We start from the raw sequence: 23,682 nt of genomic DNA, 5'->3' as shown, positions 1-23,682 counted from the left end.
CGATGACAATAGGCTCCCCAAATTTGGAGGGTTTTGTCGTTAAAAACAAAAAAAAGAAAAAAGAAAAACGTATTAATTAAGGCAGGCAGAATTTAGTTTGATTCAATAAATAAACATTTGTGAATCTAAACGGTGGATCGAACGACTAACGAGTCGTTGCCGACGATGAGTTGAAAATCAATACAATTACAAATAAACAAACAAACAAACAAACGATCAAACCAATCAAATCGATCAGTACCATCTTTCCAACCAAATCAGATGCAATTGAAATGGGTGGTTCAAAGTTAACACCGACGCAGAGATACGCGGCTGCAGCTTTATTCGGGTTGGCCCTGAATGCGGCCCAGATTCATCAAACCCTTCTCTTGGGATCATCATCCTCCGATGAACACACCGAAGAGCGTGTTAGCAGTGGTAGTAGCAGTAGCAGCGATTCAGTCTCTGAAGATCCTCTCTTATGGGTTAACGAATCCTTCGGTCTGCTCCGACCCATTTTCAGGTTTCTTCAATTAATCATTCATTTTTTCCCTTTTTCATTTAACTGCTAGTTATTATGTTTGTGATTGCAATTTGTTGTTATAAAGTATTTAACTTTTGTTAAATGGGCCGGGATCTAGTACAAATGAAATTAACATGCTAAACATATAGGGTGTGTGTTGGGATTGCTTAGTTAAGTTCAAAAGATTTTCTTGTCGAAAGGACTTATTAACTTAGGACTGAGTTTTTAAAAAAGTGTTTGGATCCGCTTATGTGGCGAGGAAAGCCAAATGACCAAAAATGACATTTTTTTAAAAAAAAGTTGTTTGGGTTTTGAGGGTTTGAGAAGGGTGTAATGGGCGCTACCCAAGGTTTAAAAGTACGGAATCGCGCCTCGAGGCGTTTTCCCATAGCCTCACGAGGCGTAAGCTTCAGGCGGGATTTAAAAATAAATATAAAATTTATATATCTTATAAAAAAAATAGTTAACATCAAACAAACAATTTTCCAAAATAATTTCATCATCAGATTCACTAGTCATGAAAAACACACAAAAGTCTAAAACATAATAAAAGACAAGTTTGAAACCCGACACCAAAAGTTTAAAACATCAAAACACAAAAAGTTTTTAATGAAATTCAAAGAACATGAAACTGGTCATCCTCAAGATCATCTTCCTCATCTGAAATTACTTCAACATCGTCCTCCTCCTCATCAATCAAATTTCTTTGAATGCTTTTCCTTTTCCTCCACCTGCCTCGCCATCTCCTTCCCTACCTGGCTCGCCACCTCCATTGTCATCTTCATCAGCATGGATTGACACTTCCGCCACTGTTGTAGTATGCCCCGCTTCCCACATTCTCCTCAAAGTTGCGTTGGGCAACAAATTTAGACTCTTGAAATTGCTTTAGGTATTGTGTTATTTCATCTTTCACTTCCTTGGGCACATTAGGGCAAGGCATGACATCGTTATGTGTACAAGCAAGATGCTCCTTCATTCTCTTCACTCCTCCTTTAATGACTTTATTACAAAACTTACATTTTAAGTATTTGTAACCCTTTTTCCCACCATGTGCAGGTACTACTTCATGTTCTTCCCCATACTTCCAAGCAGGATCCTTCCTTGCCTTTTTACTAGACATCCCAAAAATACTGTGTACAAAATAAACAGAACATAAATAATATGATACTAAATTACTAATAAACACAAAAACATATGAAAATAAACTTGAGAATTATTTCATTCCATGGCAAACAGCAAACTAATAAACACAATTACACAAACAGCAATATTAAAGTATTAAACTACAAACTAAATTATGGAAAACCATGGAAATATTCTAGATAAACTAAAGGCCATTCACATGCATGTTTTGGCAATGGAAATTTTGTGTGTGGCGTCGGCCAACTATCGGCAACCCTAACTGATAAAGAGGAATTGGGAATTAAAAAAGATGAAAAATTACCTCTATTTGGTGTTTGCGTAGAAGAAGAGAAGTCCAGATCTTTGTATTTTCTTGTGTGGTGTGCAGAGTTAAAATAGGTAAAAATTAGCGCCATTTTTTTTAGCGCCAAATTTTTTACCGCCAAAAAAAATAGGTTTTCCCGCCTCTCTTACGCCTCAGCCGTATTTTCCGCCTCGACCGTTTTTTTCCGCCTCAGCTATGAAGAGGCGTACGTTTATTTTTATCCCCTGAGGCGCCGCTTCATATTCGTTTTGTTACCGCCTCGAACTGAGGCGCGCCTCGAGGCGCCGCCTCACAGCGTTTTTTAAACCATGGCGCTACCAAACACAAAAGTTAATAAGTCACACTTTCCCGACTATTTGATAAGTTAAAACAAAAAGTTGTTATGAGTCTGACAAACGACTTATCAACTTTTTAGAAAAAAAGTTATAAGGAGGTACAATAACCAATCCCAAACACGCCCTATATAAAGAAGTAAGGGTGATTATTATTACTCTACAGTTTTGAACTAGAGTATAAAAATTGTAGAGTAATATTAATTACTCTTACTTATTTGCACACTAATCACGGTAAAAGTTGTTTGTATTTAATCCTAACGCTTGTTAAATTAGGTTTCTAGAAATCAATAATTCAGCCTGGTCTGGTTTAGAGGAAACTGCTGGTTCTTCTTCTGCAAGTCATCATGTTGGGGCGGTAAGCCGCATTATACTTTTAAGTAAACTTTTATAAAAATGATTTACTTAAAGAACATTCAGTATGCTCAAAAGTTAAAACACTTATGGCTTATGAGTTTCTAATTACGAATAATGTTCTGTGTAACTATTGTTTGTTTTGTGACAGTTTTTAAGATTACTGGCTGAAGAAAGTGATGATGATTCTTCAGAAGCTTCAGATCATGAACTTGCTTTGTCCAATGCTATCAATGCCATGGTGGCGAGCATAGAAACAACTCCTGAAGATTATATAGTTAAAAAAGAGATGCAACGCGCGTATGCTGATGAGTTGCAGGAAAAGTTAACCCCTAGTGAACCCGTGCCTGAATCAGAAAACCAGATAAAAGTTGTGAAGGAACAAGACTCCAACAAGGATAAGCTAAAGAACGAGCACGGGAAAGATCTAAAAGATGAGAACTTTATGAAAGAGCTAGAGAAAGATATAAAAATTGAAAACTTTAAAAATGAACATGAGAAAGATTGCAAAAATGAGAACATTAAAAACGAGCAGGAGAAAGACGAGCAGGAAAAAGATTGCAAAAAGGAGGACTTAAAAAACGAGCAGGATAAAGATGGCAAAAATGAAAACATTAAAAACGAGCAGGGGAAAGACTGTAAGCAACCTGGCTCTAAAGAAGTGCACAATGCATCCGACAGTTACATTGAAGAAAAACTGATTGAAGAAAAACTCAGTGAAGAGATGGGGATGCTCAGTTATGGAAGAAAAGTGACGGTTTTATACGAGCTTCTTTCAGCTTGTTTGGCAAATACACCTGAAGATATTGATACTGATAATAAAAGTAAATCTAAGAAACGAGGTAAAGGTTACGATGCTAGACACCGTTCTGCTTTGCGGTTGCTGACAACATGGTTTAACATCCAATGGATCAAAATGGTTCGTGTTACTTTGTATGTACGACGTCACATCTGCATTAAAATATAATTTGAATTCCCATTATTATGTTTTGCAGGAAGCAATTGAGATAATTGTTGCTTGCTCTGCAATGGCGGTATTGAAACAAGAAGAGGCAAAAGAAGAGGATAAAGAACCAAAAAGCATGTGGGCCAAGTGGAAACGTGGAGGTATTATTGGAGCTGCTGCTTTAACTGGCGGAACCCTAATGGCAATTACTGGCGGTATAGTATGGTTATCTCAAATTATGCAATCTTTTTGTAAATTCAATCTCATCTGTAGAATGGGAAATGGTAATTAGTATTTTATAACTTCCACAACAGGTTTAGCTGCTCCAGCCATTGCTGCTGGGTTTAGTGCTTTAGCACCTACATTAGGTACCATTATACCAGTTATTGGAGCCAGTGGGTTCGCTGCGGTTGCAACCGCTGCTGGTAGTGTTGCTGGTTCTGTTGCAGTGGCTGCTTCTTTTGGAGGTGAAGAAAGAATAACTAATATGGCTTTATTAAGTATTATTATAAGAATTCATGTCGTATATAATTTGATTCAGCTGCTGGAGCGGGACTTACTGGGACTAAAATGGCTAGAAGGACGGGAAGCGTTGATGAATTTGAATTCAAAGCCATAGGGCGAAATCATAACCAAGGGGTGAGTTTTATTAGTTTTTTCTTTATATATATTTTTGTGACTGCTTTTAATAATATAAAGTTTTCATTACCAGAGGCTGGCGGTTGAGATATTGATCTCCGGATTTGTCTTTGAGGAGCAAGATTTTTTTAGGCCTTGGGAAGGGGAAACCGATAACATGGAAAGGTAACTGAATTTTCATGAAAACTTTTTTCTATTTTGTAATTACCGAGGTATTAAGTATTATTATATCAGATATGTACTACAATGGGAATCTAAGCATTTGATTGCTGTAAGCACTGCAATTCAGGATTGGCTTCAATCAAGTAATTACTTAATCCTTAGATATTACTAATTAGTAATTATATAGTTGATGATATGTATATACTAATGTTTGATTATACACAGCACTTGCATTGGAATTAATGAAACGAGGTGCAATGATGACTGTATTAAGCTCCTTAGTATCAGCTTTTGCCTGGCCTGCAACTCTTCTTTATTTAACTGATCTTATTGACAGCAAATGGACAATTGCTGTGAACAGGTTTTTTCAATTTACAGTCTTGCCCCTTTTTTCGAAACTATTCTCATTTAACTTTTAAGTTTCCTTCAGAACCGACAAGGCTGGAAAGCTGCTTGCTGAAGTGTTTATCAAAGGGTTACAAGGCAACAGGTGCAACTAATATTAAGTTACACGATTTATGCATTATTAAAGTCTTTTGTACTTACCGCGTGGTTATAAAATTCAGGCCTGTGATACTAGTGGGGTTTTCACTTGGAGCACGTGCAATCTTCAAGTGTCTTCAATATCTTGCTGAAAACGGACATGGTCAGTTAGTCATGAGGAGTCGGGTTTTTTTTGGTTTGGGAAAAATTAATTTATATTATTAACTGAATTTGCAGATGGAATTGTGGAAAGAGTGGTTCTACTTGGGGCACCTGTTGCTATAAAAGGTGAAGATTGGGGAGATGTTAGGAAGGTATCGATGTTAATTTCATTAAACTGCTTTTAGTTACTTAGAACGAGTACGTTAATTGGCACCTTTATATTTATAAAAATGTACTCTTTTAGGTGGTTTCTGGTAGATTGATAAATGCTTACTCAACAAATGATTGGATGCTGGGAGTAGCTTTTCGTGCCAGGTATTAATTGAGTCTTTTATATTTGGAAACCGAACTTTGAAAAGTTTTGATTCTAATTATATGGTTGAATTTACAGTCTTCTTAGTCAAGGATTAGCTGGAATTCAGGCTGTGAATGTTCCTGGAATCGAGAATGTAAGTAATGATTTGAGTATTATTTGATGATTTCTAAATAAGATGTTTAAGGTTTGTATTGGGTAAACGAATGGACAGGTTGATGTTACGGAACTGATTGATGGGCACTCATCTTACTTATGGGCTACACAGGAGATACTGGATCGTCTGGAACTAGAATCATATTTTCCGGTTTTTAACAAAAACTAAGGTTACATGTTTGATTAATGAGGGTGGTGTACAGAGGAGGATGTCTGTGTCTTCCTTCATAGCGTTTCTGTACAGTTTGCGGTTATCTCAGTATGAATCATATATGTAATACTTGTCCCCATTTTGCCTTTTTTTAAAGGTATATTGGTTTTTATTAATCCTAACTATCGCTTTTTGGTCGCTGTCGGTCCCAACTAACGAATTGGCTGCTGACGATCCCAACTTTTAATGTATTTGTTCCCAACAGTCCGCGACTAACCGAATCCTAACGCTGTTAGTTGCAGATCGTCGAAAAAGCGTTTATGTAACCCCAGTTTGATTTTTGTCCTCATAATTTAGTTTCGACGACAACGGATGATAATGAGAGATTAGGCGAATAGGTGTCGTTCACTTGTTGGATCCTTGAACTGAACGAGTTTTACCTCATCAAACTGTCATGCCTTTGAAAGTGTTTACGGGCGCTTTACCACATGCTAAAAAGTTGACAGGGATTTGGAACACAATTGCTGGATTGGAAAATTCTCTCGCCAAATCCAACTTGAATTCGTCTCATCTAATGAAGGACTAAACTGGAAATGGTAAAATCATTCGGTTTTGGATTGACGCTTGAATCACTTCTCAGCCTATAAATGAAAAATTCCCCAATCAATGAAAGTCGGAAAAATCGCACGATAGCTGATTGTTTTTGATGGACCCATTGGTTCTTGGCTTTGGAGGTGGAAAAGAACACCGTTAAACATGTACGAAGCTGCTGAATTTGAAAATCTGGGTAAACTGCTTGGTCAAGTGGCTGTGTCTCATGAGGAGGACAAATGGAGGTGGTTAGAAGCCCCCCTAAAACCTTCTCAGTAAAGTCGATGAAGAGTGTTCTTGTTAATACTAAAGGTCTCTCCAACTCCTTTATGTCATAGAATAATTGAGTCCCAAAAAGAGTAAACATTTTCATGTGAAAGGCGGAGATGGATAGATCGACCATTAGAGAAGGTCTCGCGTACAGATCCATTCCGATAATTTCGGTGGAGTGCGGGTTGTGTCGGAGCAGTCCGGAAAACGCGGAACAGATTCTTACAGCTTGCCATGTATCTAATGTGGTTTGGAATATGATTAGTTCCCGGTGTAAAATTCCACCGATATACGCGTTTACGGTTCGTAACTTACTCACTTTACATTTATCGGCTCCGCTTTGCAAAAAAAGGAGAAAGGTGTTGAACGGAATCATGATGATGGCCTGTTGGTGCATCTGGAAGGCGAAAAACGATACCATATTCAGCAAAAGGAATTGGACAGATGCAGATGTGGTGAAAAACATTAAAATGTTAAGGTATCTTTGGATAAAAAATAGGTCTTTGTTTAAGTCTTTATCGTGGACTGATTGATGTAATTTTCGTTTCTAATTATTGATTTGTAGCTTGGGCCTCTAGCAACTTGCCAGTTTGCCCTTTTATTTTATTGTTATTCGAAAAAAAAAGAAGATTATTCGTTGGTCATTAAAAAAGTTGGACAATAATAATCTTAGGGAATATTTGGATAAAAAATAGGTCTTTGTTTAAGTTCTTATCGTGGACTGACTGGTGTAATTTTCATTTCTAATTGTTGCTTTGTAGCTCGGGCCTCTAACAACTTGCTAGTTGTGCATTTTTTTAATGAAAGTTGATGCTCGGAAAAATATATATATATAAAATTCGTTGGTCATTAAAAAAGTTGGACAACAATAATCCGTAGTTACAAGTAGTAGCCGGTTTCAAGTAAACCTTTGTGGAACAAGCAGAGCCCATATCTATATCTATATCTATACTATATATAAAGCATGGGTTAGGGACCTCTTAAATTTTAAGAGGTACCAAACCCATTGCTTTATATACATGCATCAAAAATTTAAAAAAGAGGGGTAGTAAGGTCTTTACTCACAAATATGTCACGTAACTTTCATTCTTTCAAAATATATTTAAAACTTTAGTCCCTCAAGTTTGCTACCTTTTTGTAAAGTTTAATAATAGTTACACATATGACCCCTAATTCAAAACTAACTACCCCACGACTTTTTTAACAGTCATAATTTTTCACACGTTAATATTCTTTAAAAAAAGACATCATAAAAACGAGCATTTTATTCTCTTTAATTTGATTATGATATTGCTATAGTTTTTTTAGTTTTAAAAAAGTTAGCATGTTATGCGCTTACCATTTAGAACCGGGTAATAGGTCGAGTCAGGCGAGTATGAGTCATTTGTAAAAGTACATTAGGGTCGGAATGAGTCGATACAAAAAATGGTTAATTTGGTTCGGGTTCGAGTAGAAAGGGGCCATGTCAAATAGGTTTGAGGCCAAAACGGGTTGGTTTAAAAAAATGATTTATTCCAAATTACTGTATATTTCAGGTTTTCCTTGTTATCTTCGTTACAAGTTACGCAAATACCGTTGTTTACATGTACTGGGGCCAATGAAGTCCAACACCACGTAACGCACATAACCCAATCTTGGTAAACGATCAACCCCAGCACCCTACACCGTTAATCGCCATGAGTTACACACGTGGTGTTGGTTAAGCATGTTTTAATGTCGATAACGTGCATTCCCGTCTGGTTACGCGTGTTCAATCTTTGATTACACGCAACTGGCTTTGCACGAGTTACGCGTCTAATTTCAGGCTACGTAGACGTATGTACCGACAACTATTCTTTCAATGTAGCTAGTACACATAAGTACATGATTGTTGGGTTAGCAAGGAAGGAAGAATGTAATCTGAAGCAAAATTAGATAGGTGTTGCACATATATTATTCTGTAGAGATTATATTTAGATTAATAAGAAATGGGGGAAGAAGAAGTGAAAGGAGGAAACCCTAATAACCCCAAAGACAAAGATGATGATGATAATAATAATAATAATCTAAAGTTGTTGAATGAGAATAAAGGTGGCTCGAGAAAAGGTAAATCATGTAAAGGATGCTTGTATTATTCATCCACTCTCAAATCCAATTCCAAGAACCCTGTTTGCCTCGGCTTCACTCGTTCTCTTCCTAAAGGTATTCTATTTTCTTTTCTTTAGATTGCTTTGATTTGGAATTATATGCATCTGGAATACATGTTATCTTTTGATTATTTATATCAGGCAGCTTCATATTTTGTTTTGTCAGTTTCTATGTACAATTCACTTTGAAACTAATCCAGTCAAGTAGTCAGTAGTCAAATCATTGTTATAGGATAATTAATATAATTTCCTCTCACAATTTTCGGATCATTGCTTCTTTTAGATGTCAACAACATGTAATTATATTAGTCTGTTTGCAACTTGCCTACCTTTTGGCTCTCTTGATCAACTCTATTGCTTCTTTTCAAATTATAGTCTGTTATCAAGTTTGTGTAGGAATTGATGGCAGTGAGTATATAATGCAGTATCTGTTAATTGTTATATCGTATATTTCCATATTGGATTAAAGTTGTTAATATTATTGAGCTCAAGTGTTTATAAATTTATATCATCTCCTTCAACTCTTCAAGTCCTACCTGGCTACTTACGAAGTGTACCATTCCATTTGATTGTTTCGTTTCATTGAGACTCAGACATGGCGGTTAGAGGGTGCCTGAAAAAGATTTAAAAGTCAAATGAAAAAAAAAGTGCAGCTTTTTTTATTGTAGGCTTTAAAGAAATCAGTAAGAGAAGTTAAGTTTAAACCGTAATTTGATTCTTCTATAGCTATATGTTAAGTATCTGTGCACTATAAGCCATTATAATTGTAAGATGTTTACTGCAGAGTTACAGGGAATACTAACAATTTAAAACTAATTTATCACACTAATAAGTATCATGGCAATATTACCTTATTACATATGAAATTTGTAGTGATAACAGTCATAACACTAACAAATGTAATAACTTCTTTTGAAGTTTTGAGTTATTGGTGCCTCACTACAATACTATGCATGTAGTGTTATTTGAACTTTGACATGTTTAACTTGTTTTTGGATGCCAATTCAAGTTGTTTTACATTTGATAGAGAAATGATAATCTTGTAGTGTATTGACTATAAACTGTATGTAAAAGAAAAAGATTTATTATTGCTCTTGCTTATTTTGAATAGAGTCTCAACACTCTATTGAATACTGTGCCGGTCATTGCTAGAAAACCAATGAACTCTAACTTGAACATGAAATTATCATGGAAAACATAATTGTAGTTAAATTAAAATATATGAGATCCTGATTTTTAACACTGATGACTAGTACCTCACTATTATGTTGGAGAATCTGAGATGGAAGCTTCAAAAGAGGGCAGGAGCCTTGCTGATTTTAGATACGGTTGTCTTGGTTATTCTGTTTACTCAGATATCAAAAATCAACCTGGCCATGTACAAGAAACACAAAAGGAGTTGCCAGTCTGTGTTGGCATAGAGGTCCTCTCTCTCTCTCTCTATATATATATCCATCCATCTATCTATCTATCTATTTATATGTATAATACAATAACATTTACATAACTGTTTGCAGGTTCTGGTGGACAGAAAGGTTACTAATGCTAACTCGGGTTCTACTCATGCGCATACCAAAGGTAAATTGTTTGATTAACATCATGAGCTTAGTTTGTTGAGAGTTCTAGTTACTAAGTGCTATCAGTTATTGCACATGATCTTCTACTTTGTAACCAATGTCATTAGAGTGATCTTTCAAAAGATCTATTTATATGATACACTTTGTTTGTTATATGTTTGTTATCATTCTTTAATTTAGAATGTCAAACTAATAGTACGTACATTGTTTTACATAATTAACGACGATTCTTGTTCTAGTTATAACTCACAGTAGTTGTATTTTATAGTATAGTTATTGTTTCCCCCCTAAAAGTAAAGATATACATATGGTTTTGAAAGGTTTAAAGGGCAAATTAAAGCTAGCTTATTTGATGATAAAAGCCAAGTCATGGTGTTTTACGTTTAAGTGGTCGTTTATGTTCGTTTACGTGTGTTTTCATTTACATTTGTTCATGTATGTTCATTTATCTTTGTTCAATTATGTTTGTTTAGATTTAAATGAACGAACATAATCGAACACGAACATGTGTATTTCCTAACGAACTACATGAACACAAATATTTGTCCGATTAAGTGTTCATGTCTGTTTAAAGTTAAATGAACGAACACGGACATGCCGTTGCTCATGTTCGTTCGGTTCGTTACAGACCTAGGTAGCTCATTTGATGATCAAAGCCAAGTTATGGTGTTTTGTACCCTATCTTGATCTTGTATCTGTATATATTCTGTACTCATAGTTGGTATAGCAGAACTAATGCATTTTGTTTTTTTGAAGATAATCATGCAATTCCACAACCACGAGTAAACAGGCCACCTCAGCCTACATCAGATGATTTCTTTAGCAGGCAAGTAGTTATCTTTATGTTTTCTAATGCGCTCCATTTGTTTCATAATTGTTACAATTTGACTCGAGATGAAATAAGATGATTCCTTGCTTCAAAATGATGCAAGATTTAATCTTTTTTTAATAAAAAACGACGTGTTTTGAGTTTTGACCTCAAATGTTGAACTTTATTATTCTGACTTCGATAAATTGTGCTTGACAGATTTACCAGAAATGCAAATATAGTTGCATCAGGGGTAGCAAAGAACGTTCGCAAAGTTGGGAATCAAATAAAGGAAAGTGTTGATGACATTTTGTATCCTTATCGAAGACGACCAAAATAAGAAATGTCTACAGAAATGATGATTTTGTGAGTTGAAGAATATGGTAAATCATCTACTTTTGAGGATGCTTGAATTTTCAATTTTGCTCATAATGAATGTGGTGAAACAAAGTATCAAATTTGTTGATGATTTAGGTTTGTGATATGCATCCTAGTATTGTTTTTGTACACGGTACACCTCAATGAGTTCACTTTTGTACTGTATATTCTTCGAAATCATAGTTGAATAATTGTTGCTGCATTTCCAATCTTTTTACTAATTTCACCTGTCAGTTGTGACTACTCAACAACTTTGATCTAACTTTGCTTAATATCCTACTTTTTTAAACTACTAATCCAGAGATTAAGTAATACAAAACAAATTTTATTCGAATAATTGCTTAATAAACACGTGTATGTAGTGATCAAGAAGGAAAGAGACACAGTTATATGGTTAAATAACACTCTTATGTATAGCAGTTAAATCAACGTGTATGTATTTATCTGCTTCCTGCTTTCTATTTAAATGTGGTATATATTTAACGACGTATATGTTTCTCTCTCGCCCGAAACACTATGTACGACAATTTAATATAGAAGTATAGAACCAATTTAAATATGAGAATTGTATAAACAAGTCTCTGTTTGTCACTCGCCCTAAACACCATGTACGATGTACAAGTGCTTAAGCGGCCCTGTACCAATAACCAACCTAAACCAACTTCTACATCTAATGTGGTGTACCACAAAACTACGATCTTTGGTTGGTGAGGAAATGAATTGAAATTTTATTATTTTAATGGAAATATGGAATGTAACTTTTCATTTCTTAATGTTTGTTTTTTAACAAGTTAAAAATATATCTATGCTATATATAATATAACAAGGGGCAAATTAAGACACTACTTTTTAAGGGATTTATAAATAGTGTTGCATATGGTACAACCTTATAGGAGGACAAAATAACCATTCTCACATTAAAACAAAAATCAACCGTTTATTTAATATATAGTTACAATATTCACCCCTTAATTATAATTAAATTTAAAGAATAATTACAACAATAACCCTTAATCTTTTACTTAAATCTTATTTTAATTTTCACTTTTAACTCAAATACCCCCATGATTTTTAAATGTTAATAACTTTTTCATACGCTAATATTTTTTTAAAAACATTATACTATAAAAAAGAGCATATTTTTATCTTTAATTTGAGTATGATATTGTCATAATTTTTTCGGTTAAAAAAATACATTTTATGTATGTGTGTTTCGGCCTGGTTTTGATAATTTTAAATTAAATCGTGAGCCAAACCTTTTGTAATAGTTTTTTTTGTCATCGAAAACCAAGACAGAACCTTTGAAAGTTGAAAACAATTGGCCAAAAGTTAAAGAAAAAAATCAACCGTCAAATCAAAAGATGAACGGTTTTACGGTTTCAAACCGAACAATAAACACCCATAAACTTATTACATAGTCTGCGTTTCCCGCTGCATAGCGCGGGCACCCGTCTAATCTGTATATGTATACCTGATAAATAAGTAACTATCTATCATCAACTGCTAAAATTCTCTATACTCAACCTAATTTTTCTTATATATCTTATTTCATTTTTACAAATTCATAATATATAAATTTACAAGTTGCATAATTAAAAATGAAACCGTTCATTCAACTAGTGTAACACGTGATTTATAACTGGTATGTATATAGTATAGACTCAAAAGGCAATGTTCTTTTGAATAAAGGTACTGGTTGAAAGCAAAAGCCCGTCTAGCTCAGTTGGTAGAGCGCAAGGCTCTTAACCTTGTGATCGTGGGTTCGAGCCCCACGGTGGGCGTTTGTTTTTCTTTTTATCCCCATTAATCATTCATTAACTCCGCGTAAACGTGTACGGATGGCTTCTTCTTCTTCTTCTTCTTCTTCATCAACTTGGCAAACAAGAAAAGAAACGTTTAAAACCAACCCTTAATCCACTTCCTTTTTACAAACAAACGATAATAATATAAACCCAATCATTCAACCATTCTTTTTCATTTCAGCATCATAAACAATAATTATAATAATAACATCCCGTCGATCTCGTTTTCGTTCAACATTCTTTCTTCATTCATGGCCGCTTACCGTGCCGGAACTAAACTCCGATCTCTTCCGGCCTTCAACTCATCGCTTTTCAAATACGCCTCAACAACAACAACATCATCTCATCATCATTACACCAGATTCGATTCCCGCCAGATTTTTCAACTCGCTCAATCCAACGGCAAGCGATTGTTCCTCGTTGATACGCTAGCACTTGTAATCTCCTTTATCCTTTTTTATTTGATATGAATTAGGTTAATGCTAATGCTGTTGTATCGATTTTGCCCTAATTTCTAGGGTTTGAATGTTGAAAATGTGGATTGATTGATTGATGTTTTAGGTTAGGAGGTTGGAAGGACAAGGCGTGCCGTCAAAGCAAGCCGAGGCGATTACGTCTGCCATCACCGATGTTTTGAATGATAGTTTGGAGAATGTGGCTCAGTCTTTTGTTTCCAAGGGTGAAATGCAGAAGGTTTGTTTCTTTGTTATTTGAATTATATCTGTCTTTCTTCGTTATCATAGTGTATGTGCAGTAGTGGTTTAACTAAAAAGTGAAAAACAACCTGTCACGTAGATAGGTCTGTAAACAAACACAGATACTTAATCGAACATAAATTTGTGTTCATGTTCGTTTATTTAAAAAATGAACATGTTTGTGTCGTTTATGTTCCTTTGTTTAAATTACTTCAAAATCTAAACAAACATAAATGAACAAAGATAAATGAGCATAACAAATATAAACAAACATTGACGATATAGTTGAACACATAAAAATGAACTCCACCGAACAAGTATAAAACCATTAAGTAGATAACTTATATAAATAATATTTAATTATTTTCTATTAATATGAAAACGAGCATAAATAAACTAACATAAGCGAACATTCACGAACATAAATGAACGAACGAAACATGTGTTCGTGTTCGTTCGTTTAGTTAAACGAACGCAAATTTTTTGTTCATGTTCATTCTTTTATTAAATAAACGAACTTTCTGCTGAACGTTCAGTTCATATACAGGCCCAGACATGGGGCCTCCCACTGACTTTTCACTCAAAAACACGTAATGGTTTAACTGAAAACACAATTATTTTTTATTCTTTTTTTTAATAAAAATGTGAAAGGGTAAATTTGATTGGTTGGAAAATTGTGTCCTGCATCCTTGCACCCTTGTGCCCGTTAACATGGTAGTGCCCAAGGGGACTCGATGCTCTTGGCGACCTTCTGGTTATGGTTTGGCGGAGGTTTGATGGTGAGGTGGCTTGGGGTGCCACCCCCACAACGCTTAGTCTTATGTACGCTGTCAATTTACATGGCTCTGATGATTTAACTCTTGATGTTTGGTGTTGTTTCTAGATTGAGATGACTCAAGATGGTAATTTGGGGAAATTTAAGTCGCAAATACAAAGCTCTCAGGTGATTATTTCTTGTTTTATTTTGAAGCATTTCTATTGCGATCATAATATGTTAATATGCATTTTGGAATTTAAGATATATTCTCAAATGAAGTTTCATTCTTTTACAGGAAAACCATTTCTCTTTGTTACAAAGGGAGACAGAAAAGTTGAGGAATGATATAGAGAAGATGCGTAGTGATTTGAGGTATTATGCGTACTTGACTATTGATTCTCAAAGGTTTTTGATGGTGGTAGCATATGAAAAGTAGTGATTTTGTATGTGATGCAGGTACGAGATAGACAAAGTGACTGCAGGGCAACGTCTGGATTTAAATCTTGAAAGAGGGTAAGAATGTTTTACTGACTGTAAAAGTTTGAGGTTATGAAATATTGATGCATATTTGTGATCAGTTTAAAAGAAATTACCAGTAAAGATTACAGCCAATGTGATATTATAATAATATTATTAGTGTTTAATAACTGCAGGAGAATTCGTGATGAACTAGCAAACCAGAGCCAAGAAACTTCAAACCTCACAAACAAACTTGATCGGGTGAGTTTTTGGTTGTGTATTTGTTAAGTTTGAGTTTGACCAAAAAGTTGACTTGTAAACTTTGTTTGAAACCAGGAAATTCATTCGTTAAAGGCCCAACTAGAAGCAGCAAAATATGATGTGATAAAATACTGCATAGGTACCCTTGTCTCAATTTCTGCTGTTGGTTTGGCGGTGCTGCGCATACTCATATAAACTCGGGGATCTTGCTAATTGTAGTGATTAGCATTAACCACATAGACAGAAAACCATTATTAGTTTCACATTATTCTTGGTCAGTTAGTGAAAATGTAGCATAGTTGATAAGTGATTCTTGTTTTTTTCTTGCACTGATGTAACCATACTGAACCGTCGTCACGTTGTTGGTTTACACTTTCTGGTTTAATATTTGCTTCAAAAGAGTTGGGATTAAGCTTGTATTTGTGGTTTATTTGAGATCAATTTGAATGTGTAAGAAATTTGATTTCATTATGGTTCGGGTGCTAGGGTATACTGCTTCGGCTGTTGTACCCTGAGAAACAGACGGGCTCGCGGAGGTGGCTTGATATCTGTTTTAAGTGGCCTTTGTTTAACAGAAATCCTTAGCCACAACTAACTGAGACCTTTAGTTTGTTCGGTTTTGCAGATAGCTTCTTAGAAAACTATAGTACAAAGGTGTTTTTTTTGTCCTTATAAAATGAGATGATTTATGTACCTCCCCAAGTAGAGGTGCAACAAAACCCGAACCCGGAACCGGACCTGAAATAAAAACCCGGAACCGCTTTTTTAATACCCGAACCCGTATTCGACCCTACCCGTAGGGTACGGAAAGGGTATGCATTTCGGTACTAAAACCTGAACTGGACACGATTTGTACCCGGTAATACCCAAAAACCTGAACCGGTTCCATACCCTAAACCGGGTTTCTTCGATACTCGAAACCGGGTATTTCGAATACCCGAAAAATACATTTAGTGCAAACTTTTAAAAAATCCAATATATACCCGAAAAATACATGAAAAAAAGCAACAAAAAAAAAACCCCGAAAATAGGTTTTTTTCTAAACCCAAAAATAGGGTATTCAAATACCCGGTTTTAGAATACCCGGTTCTATACTTGACACGAACCCGATGGATAGGGTATGGTTTTTAGAGACAATACACGGGCCCGAACCTGACTCGGGTATTACCAATACCCGGTCATACCCGAACCCGGGTATTTGAAAAACCCGATTTGTGCACCTCTATCCCCGTGTATTTCTGGTTAACTTCTTTACCCCCGATCTTGGTTGTTCCAAGTCTGCCGCCAAGTCTACGAGGTCGCCAATTAGGAACGGTTCTACCGGTTCCACATCCACAAGCACCCTTCGATTATCAACCTTCCTTCCATCTGCTTGTTTATATGCAGCTTTCATGTCAAGTGTATGCGTGTACTCTATGAAAGCGTATATATCCTCTTGGTTAATTTTGTTGGTATCTTTAACAACAATCATACGATCCTGAAACTCTCACACGTTAAAGAAAAATCCAAATGTATAAAGTACCATGAATTCAATCTTCTCAAATGTTTCGCTATAAATACCATAAAACACATTTTTATGTGTTTTGCTTACAGATGGGAGGACTTGGTAAACGTCATTAATTGAGGATGAGTGACATCATTAGTTTGAAGTATTTATAATGTGATGATGATAGCTTAGACGAGTCCCAAATTGATCTGGACACAATAAATTTTGTGTAATAAGAATAGGATGATAAAATCTTAAACGTAAGTTGGTTTTGGATTTTGGATAAATTTGATCTCTTGTATCCGAAAATCAGAACTCAACCATATCAAGTCAAAATTAGAGGATCATATCAATGCAGATTGTTTGACCCGTATCTTTCTCTCTCTCTCTGTTTTGTCACTCTTGGTTCCTCTCTCTATCTTCACCTACATAGCTTGGTAAATTGTGGTGATAGGTGGTGACTGTTGCGGCTCTGATTCAACTGTTACCGGGTCCCTTTTCAGAAAAAATGAGAAAAAGACTAACCGTCGGCGATTCGCCCGTTTATCGCTTCTCTTTTTATACTCTTCAAGCCAGCCGCTGCCCATCGCCACCATCAGTCGTCTTCCAGCTCAGCTACTGCCGTCTTCACCACCATCATGTTCAACTGTTAGTTGTGTTATTGTTGGTTTGGTGTGATGACGGCGTGCTCGGGTGAACGGAATGCTCAATTGTTTGGTCCACAATATGATATTGCTTGATGACTTGAATAGGGAGCAACTGACGTTGTCTGATGGCATGTGTTGGATAGGGACATGCGTTTTGTTTTACAAGACGTTTGCTTTATGCTTTTTGAGATTACATTGTATCTTAAAACAGTTGTGATGATCATTTTATGTGTCCTACTAGTTTAGAGTGAAAGTATTAACTATCTACATCTTGGAATTTTTATTCAAGTTATATGTTTGACCTATTCATCGGTCAAAATGTAGTTTGGGAGTACATTTTACTACTGACTAAAATTGGCTGCACATTAGAATTTCAAGTTAAAATTGGCTGCACATTTGAACATTCTGTAAATTTAGATTTCACATGGGTTAATTCAAGTTTCGGTCTAAGTTTTCTGTATTCGGAGTTTCTTTTTATAGTTTGGTTATGCATTTTTTTGTTTTCATGTTTTTTTTTTTGTCTCAAACCTGGCTTCCTTGATCTACGAAAGAGAGTCGCTAGATGATGCCTATTCGAATCAAAGTTTTACGTCCCCCGCCGCAACGCGGGGGGCTGAATACTGGTTATAATTAATGTTGAAATAAGGTGTCAACTCTTATCTTAATTCTTCCCTTCAACATGCATGGCGACACTGGGTATCATTTTTAGGATTCATTCGTTGAAAGGTACCAGCTTATTTGAATATAATGTTTTGTTATGTTAGGGAACCGTGTTTATATATAAAAAAGGGAAAATCCCCTAAATAGTCATTTTTAAAAGAGAGAGAAAATGTGTTTTAGCTTTAAATCTTCTAATATTTTTAAAATAGCCCATAAAATTTGAACTGAGGTGGGAAGAAGATGAAGGAAATCAATTAGCTTAAACCGGTTTAAGCTCGGCTCGGTTCAAACATCATCTTCTTCCCACCTTAAACTGAGCTTCATGTAAATCAATTAGGTTGGTATGGTTGATGTTTAAAGCAAGACTACAAACATGAAGGTTTATCAATGGATGAAGGAGGAAGAAGACGAAGGAAATTATATACAAAACATGAAAATAATGGAAATTATATTCAGTGGACAAACATGTTGGTGTGGACGGAATTAACTTAAACCTTGTCGATGTGGACGGATTAAAATTAATCTTGTCGATGTGGACGTGATTTCAACTTATAAGAACAAAACCAAATTATCGTCTCTTTGGTACAAATTTATCTCAAATACGTTTTGAAAGACGGAATTTAAAACCACATTTTTCCATGTTTTTTGAATTTGTAGGGATCAGGTAGGAAACATTAAAAAACCGTCTGGCAAGACTGCTTTTGAGAAGAAGATTTAGTGAGGAAATATAGACGGGTCCCTCCATATTTTCAAAAATTTGGTCGGATTTTCAGAAATCTTTACACGTGTCAAAATACTATTGGTTAGATTTCTGGTCGGATCTTTTCCCAATGTGTCGCCTCAATCCAAATTTTGTAGGCTATTTTGAGAATATCAGAGGATATAGGGCTAACACGCACTTTCTCTTTCTCTATAAGTTATATAGGGAATTTTCTCAAAAAAAGTTATAAATATTATTATATAGGGGAGGATTAACGTACAAATGAAATTAACGTGCTAAACGTAAGAATCAAGTAGAGTAATTATATATACAAGTAGAGTAATTATGTAATTGCATCATAGAGTAATTACAGAATTACTCTACTTGTATATGTAATTACTTTACTTGATTCTACGTTTAGCACATTAATTTTATTTGTATATGATCCACACACTTATTATATAATTATAAAATATGAAGTTTTGTGTGCACAAAATGAACGGTCATTATCTAGATAAAACAAAAGGATCACATATTTGGACTGTGACATCTGACCCGATCCGACCCGACCCAGGTACCCGTTTCTCTGACCCGATCTCTTTCTTTTATGATTTAATATTTATTTATACTTATATTTTACTTTTAATAATAATAATATACTTTTTCCTTCCCGCCTCTCTCTCTCTTTCTTTCCGCCGTTCCGTCCCTCTCCTCTCTTTCCGCCTTCTTTTCCCTCTTGTCGCCGTCCCGCCCTTACGCCTTGTTTCCCTCTTTCTTCTAACTCTTTGCTTGTCCTTTGTTCCTTCCCGCCTAAGGTTGTCTGCGCAGCTCCACGCGCCAGACTCCCTTACAAGGAATCCTGCGTGAAGACCACCTGTTTCAGCGATACGCGAGACGAACTCTTCTCGCAGCGCGTTAAGAATTGAAATTCTTCTCGCAGCGCGCTAAGAACGGAAGTTCTTCCCGCGACGCGCTAAGGATTTGTAGTTCTCGCAGCGCGCTAAGAATCGTAGTTCATCCCTCGACGCGCGAAGAATTATAGTTCTTCCCGCGGCGCGCTAGGAATTTTAGTTCCTCCCACGGCGCGCTAAGAAATGTGATTCTTCCCGCGGCACGCTTAGAAATGTAGTTCTTTCCGCGACGCGTTAAGGTTGGTTCTGTCTGCCTTCGCGCTCGCGCTCTCTTGACCTTCTGTGTCTGCCTTCGCGCCTTAGCCTTCTCGCGCTGAATCCTTCGAGTTTTCTGTTTAAATCTAGCCGTTTGCTTTTGTGTTGTCTTATCTTTTGAGCTGTTGACCTAATCTGCTTTATGTCTGAAAAGTTACTTTCGGCGCAGCATGCGCACCAACCCCATTGGTTGACAGAAAAAGTGACTGACATAATCTTTTGAGAATCTGCTTTTGCCATGCTTGACCAGTACTTTATCTGTCCTCTCCCATGCCTTTTTCTGAATCCTGTCAGCCTTTTTCTCTTTTTCCCTGCTACCATATCTTTTGATATCTTTGCTTTTCAGAACTTTTTACTTTTGAGATCTTTTCCCCTTTTTCTAGGGTTTGTGTCCCCTAGGGTTTGCCTATATATAGTACTATTTTCTTAACACTTCACACACTACACTTACTCTCTCCTGTTTTCCTTGCTCTCTGCCGCCTCCCTCTCTTGCCTCCGTCTTCCTCCCTGTTCTGCCCTGCTTTTCCGGTAATATATACTTATTAATTATGCTAACTTATAATCAAGACTTGAAACAAATCATTAAAACAATAATCTTATTTATAGGTTAACTTGTGCTTGTTTAAAGTTGGTTCTTGCTTTATCTTACACCGCATCGTTTATCAAGTGAGTAATCTCGTACCTAATCCCTTTTTGCTTTTAATGTTTTGGGATGTTCATGTGTTCATACAAACTTAGAGTCTTAAACTTGTTTATGAACTTTAGTCGCGCAGTATCCCATGTGTTGAGGACGTAGACTTGGCTGTTATTTGTATGTGTGGATCATTAACCGTCTTGTCGGTCTATTCCGCAGTTTTCATGGTACCATTAGATGAACACGGGAGAACATTCGTTTATGATTTTCTCTTTTGTTTACACATGCACAGTTAGTCTTGTTTGTGAGCTCAATTGTGAGCACTGGCAGTCTTATGAATCTTAGAGTTGGTCCCAAATCAGATTACACCCTTGTTGAAAACCAGACATACACATGTTGCGCGCAGATTTATGATTATCTATGTATTGTATTAAACTTGATTTCTCACCAACACGCAAGTGTTTGACGTTTATTTTAACACATGTTCAGGTTTGCAGTAGCTGTTTTGGAGCTTGTGGACACGTAGGACGTTTTCACTTTTGGACCTAGAATTAAAATGTATCAAGACAAGTTAATGTTGTTTGAATGTTATAATTTATAATATATTGATTTATGTTTGATTTATGTTCTTTATTTTCCCCGCTGCGCGTGCGCGATAAAATGTGTATTAATAAATATTGACACCAATAGTGTCGCGAGTAATGAAGCAATATGTGGCGCCCCGATGTATAATCCGCCTTTGGTCGGGGTGTTACATGGACGCCATCTCCACTTTGGTGGGATGGTAAAGGCTTAGGCCTTTGGGTGAGAGGTCCAGGGTTCGATCCCTGACAATGGCGGTTTATTGTAAATAGTAGGAGGCAAGCTTAAACATTCAAAAAAAAAAATATAACAAAAAGACAACCTAGAGTTACAATAATTTTAATCTACTTTATAATAAATTAGGTGACTTTCCTAGCGTGTTGTGTCGGACTGGTGATGTTTAACTGTTTGTACGGGCGTTGCGAAAGCAAGCCAACGCGAATTTGATCGGTATCGGGTTACGTAACCCGAACTAAACAAAAAAATTAATTCGTCAACACTTAGATACATCAAATAAACATATTTATCATTTGACAGTTGCTCCCTCTGCAATCTTAGTTCAGCCTCGAGCTCTTGGATCCGGGCGCCTTGGTGAGACACTTCATCCTGTGCCTTCGCCAAATCGTCCTTCTTCCTTTGAGTTTCAGCCCGGGCAGCCTCAAGAGTAGCGTTAGACCTCTCGCAGGCTTCCTTCCAACCCTGAGCAACAGCAACACTTCGCTCTTTCTCCTGTCTGAGTGCAGCCTCGGCGTCGACTTGCTTCCACCTAGCTGCACTCGCTACTTGGCGTTGCACTGCAGCATCCTTCTCCGCAGCCTTAACAGCTTCGGAAGCTGCACCCAGCTTCCCGCCCATTGTTTGCCACTCCCATAAAATTTCTTGACAACAGGCTAAGCTGTTAGTCAAAGAAACGGACAAATCAGTATGAAGTTCTTGGCGGGAGCGAGTTTGCTGGTACGCCATTTCAGCCGGCGGCATACAGTGTTCAACAAAACTCATACAGGTCTTGGGATGAGAAACCTGAGGGGTCCCAAGGCGGGACAAACAAGTCATAGTCTCCTCCCAACTGTACGTTCCCGAAATAATGAGAACTTGAGGTTCCGAGACGAACAGGGGTGGAGGAAGACTGTTGTGAGGCACCTTGTGAGGAACCCCCTCCAGCCTCATAGACAGATGGCCCAAATAAAAAATCACCTCCTCCGCCCGACGTAAAGGGCGAGGAAGTAGAATAAAATTGAGGAGCAGATCGCGGAGGAGATTCATTAATCCCGAAGCCCTCTACAGTGACTTCAGGATTATCATTTTGAGAGCCAGTGGAATCCCCACCATGGAAAAGATAATCCAGGGATTCGGTAATCACCGGTTGAACGTTGGACCCCTCCACAGTTGTTTCAGTAGGAGGGGTAGCAGGTTTATCCGCTTCCTTCTCCGGAGGAGGAGACGGTTGTTTTTCAACATTCGGTCTTGGCGTTGGTAGCCTACCAGCCACATAATCTTCAGCAATGGATGGATCTACATAAGGAAATCATAGTTAGATCTCATTTTCAAAAAAAAAACAATAAAAGTTAAAGAGCTCACCAGTCACCGTCCCCAGACGCTCCACAAGACTGGGCGGTGGTGGCTTCCTCGGACGATGGGTCCGACGCTTCTGTCTTCGGCCCCTTCCCGGCGTCCGGAGAACTGGTACCTGCGTCACTCGCCTGGTACCAGGCGCTTCTTTGTCTTCCGCCCCTTGTGAGGAACCCCCTCCAGCCTCATGGACAGATGGTCCGAATAAAAAATCACCTCCTCCGCCCGACGTAAAGGGCGAGGAAGTAGAATAAAATTGAGGAGCAGATCGCGGAGGAGATTCATTAATCCTGAAGCCCTCTACAGTGACTTCAGGATTATCATTTTGAGAACCAGTGGCATCCCCACCCTGGAAAAGATAATCCAGGGATTCGGTAATCACCGGCTGAATGTTGGACCCCTCCACGGTTGTTTCAGTAGGAGGGGTAGCAGGTTTATCCGCTTCCTTCTCCGGAGGAGGAGACGGTTGTTTTTCAACATTCGGTGTTGGCGTTGGTAGCCTACCAGCCACATAATCTTCAGCAATGGACGAATCTACATAAGGAAATCATAGTTAGATCTCATTTTCAAAAAAAAAACAATAAAAGTTAAAGAGCTCACCAGTCACCGTCCCCAGACGCTCCGCAAGACTGGGCGGTGGTGGCTTCCTCGGACGATGGGTCCGGCGCTTCTTTGTCTTCGGCCCCTTCCCGGCGTCCGCAGAACTGGTACCTGCGTCACTCGCCTGGGACACGTGAAAAGGCCTCTTCCGGTAAAGTTCTGCCAGCAAATGTGAGACAGATGAAATTTCAGAGGCATCATCTGAGCTTTCCTCCTCAAGGATGGCAGAATCGTCACTTAAAATAACGATTGTACCGTCGGAGGTCA

At 37.2% G+C, this 23,682-nt stretch overlaps 3 protein-coding genes and 1 non-coding gene across 4 annotated transcripts; all 4 read left to right on the top strand.

Moving 5' to 3' along the window:
- Positions 1-187: 187 nt before the first annotated feature.
- LOC143601651 (transmembrane and coiled-coil domain-containing protein STS1-like) lies at positions 188-5,808 on the top strand. The gene is made up of 15 exons (XM_077079010.1): positions 188-502; positions 2,558-2,639; positions 2,787-3,554; positions 3,631-3,796; positions 3,896-4,048; positions 4,123-4,220; positions 4,294-4,385; positions 4,455-4,525; positions 4,608-4,743; positions 4,813-4,872; positions 4,949-5,028; positions 5,103-5,179; positions 5,272-5,342; positions 5,419-5,476; positions 5,555-5,808. Exons 1-15 carry the CDS (start codon positions 273-275, stop codon positions 5,663-5,665), a joined length of 2,253 nt encoding a protein of 750 aa, XP_076935125.1. The 5' UTR covers positions 188-272; the 3' UTR covers positions 5,666-5,808.
- A 2,619-nt stretch (positions 5,809-8,427) lies between these two features.
- LOC143601650 (uncharacterized) lies at positions 8,428-11,523 on the top strand. Its single transcript, XM_077079009.1, has 5 exons — positions 8,428-8,689; positions 9,888-10,057; positions 10,152-10,212; positions 10,968-11,037; positions 11,239-11,523. The coding sequence occupies exons 1-5, from the start codon at positions 8,476-8,478 to the stop codon at positions 11,357-11,359; spliced, it is 636 nt and encodes a 211-aa protein (XP_076935124.1). The 5' UTR covers positions 8,428-8,475; the 3' UTR covers positions 11,360-11,523.
- A 1,582-nt stretch (positions 11,524-13,105) lies between these two features.
- TRNAK-CUU (transfer RNA lysine (anticodon CUU)) lies at positions 13,106-13,178 on the top strand. The gene has a single exon. It is a non-coding gene; the product is annotated as a tRNA-Lys (tRNA).
- Positions 13,179-13,421: 243 nt separating this feature from the next.
- Positions 13,422-15,855, top strand: LOC143601649 (protein FMP32, mitochondrial-like). The gene is made up of 7 exons (XM_077079008.1): positions 13,422-13,636; positions 13,761-13,892; positions 14,778-14,837; positions 14,947-15,023; positions 15,108-15,164; positions 15,305-15,371; positions 15,447-15,855. The coding sequence occupies exons 1-7, from the start codon at positions 13,451-13,453 to the stop codon at positions 15,564-15,566; spliced, it is 699 nt and encodes a 232-aa protein (XP_076935123.1). The 5' UTR covers positions 13,422-13,450; the 3' UTR covers positions 15,567-15,855.
- Positions 15,856-23,682: the final 7,827 nt, after the last annotated feature.

This window comes from Bidens hawaiensis, unplaced genomic scaffold (genome assembly GCF_021521415.1).
Source record: "Bidens hawaiensis isolate Kalapana, Puna unplaced genomic scaffold, B.hawaiensis_p1.1 tig00056909_1, whole genome shotgun sequence".
NCBI lineage: Eukaryota > Viridiplantae > Streptophyta > Magnoliopsida > Asterales > Asteraceae > Bidens > Bidens hawaiensis.
The sequence above is the reverse complement of the archived record's forward strand: the minus strand, read 5'-3'. Positions and strand labels throughout refer to the sequence as shown.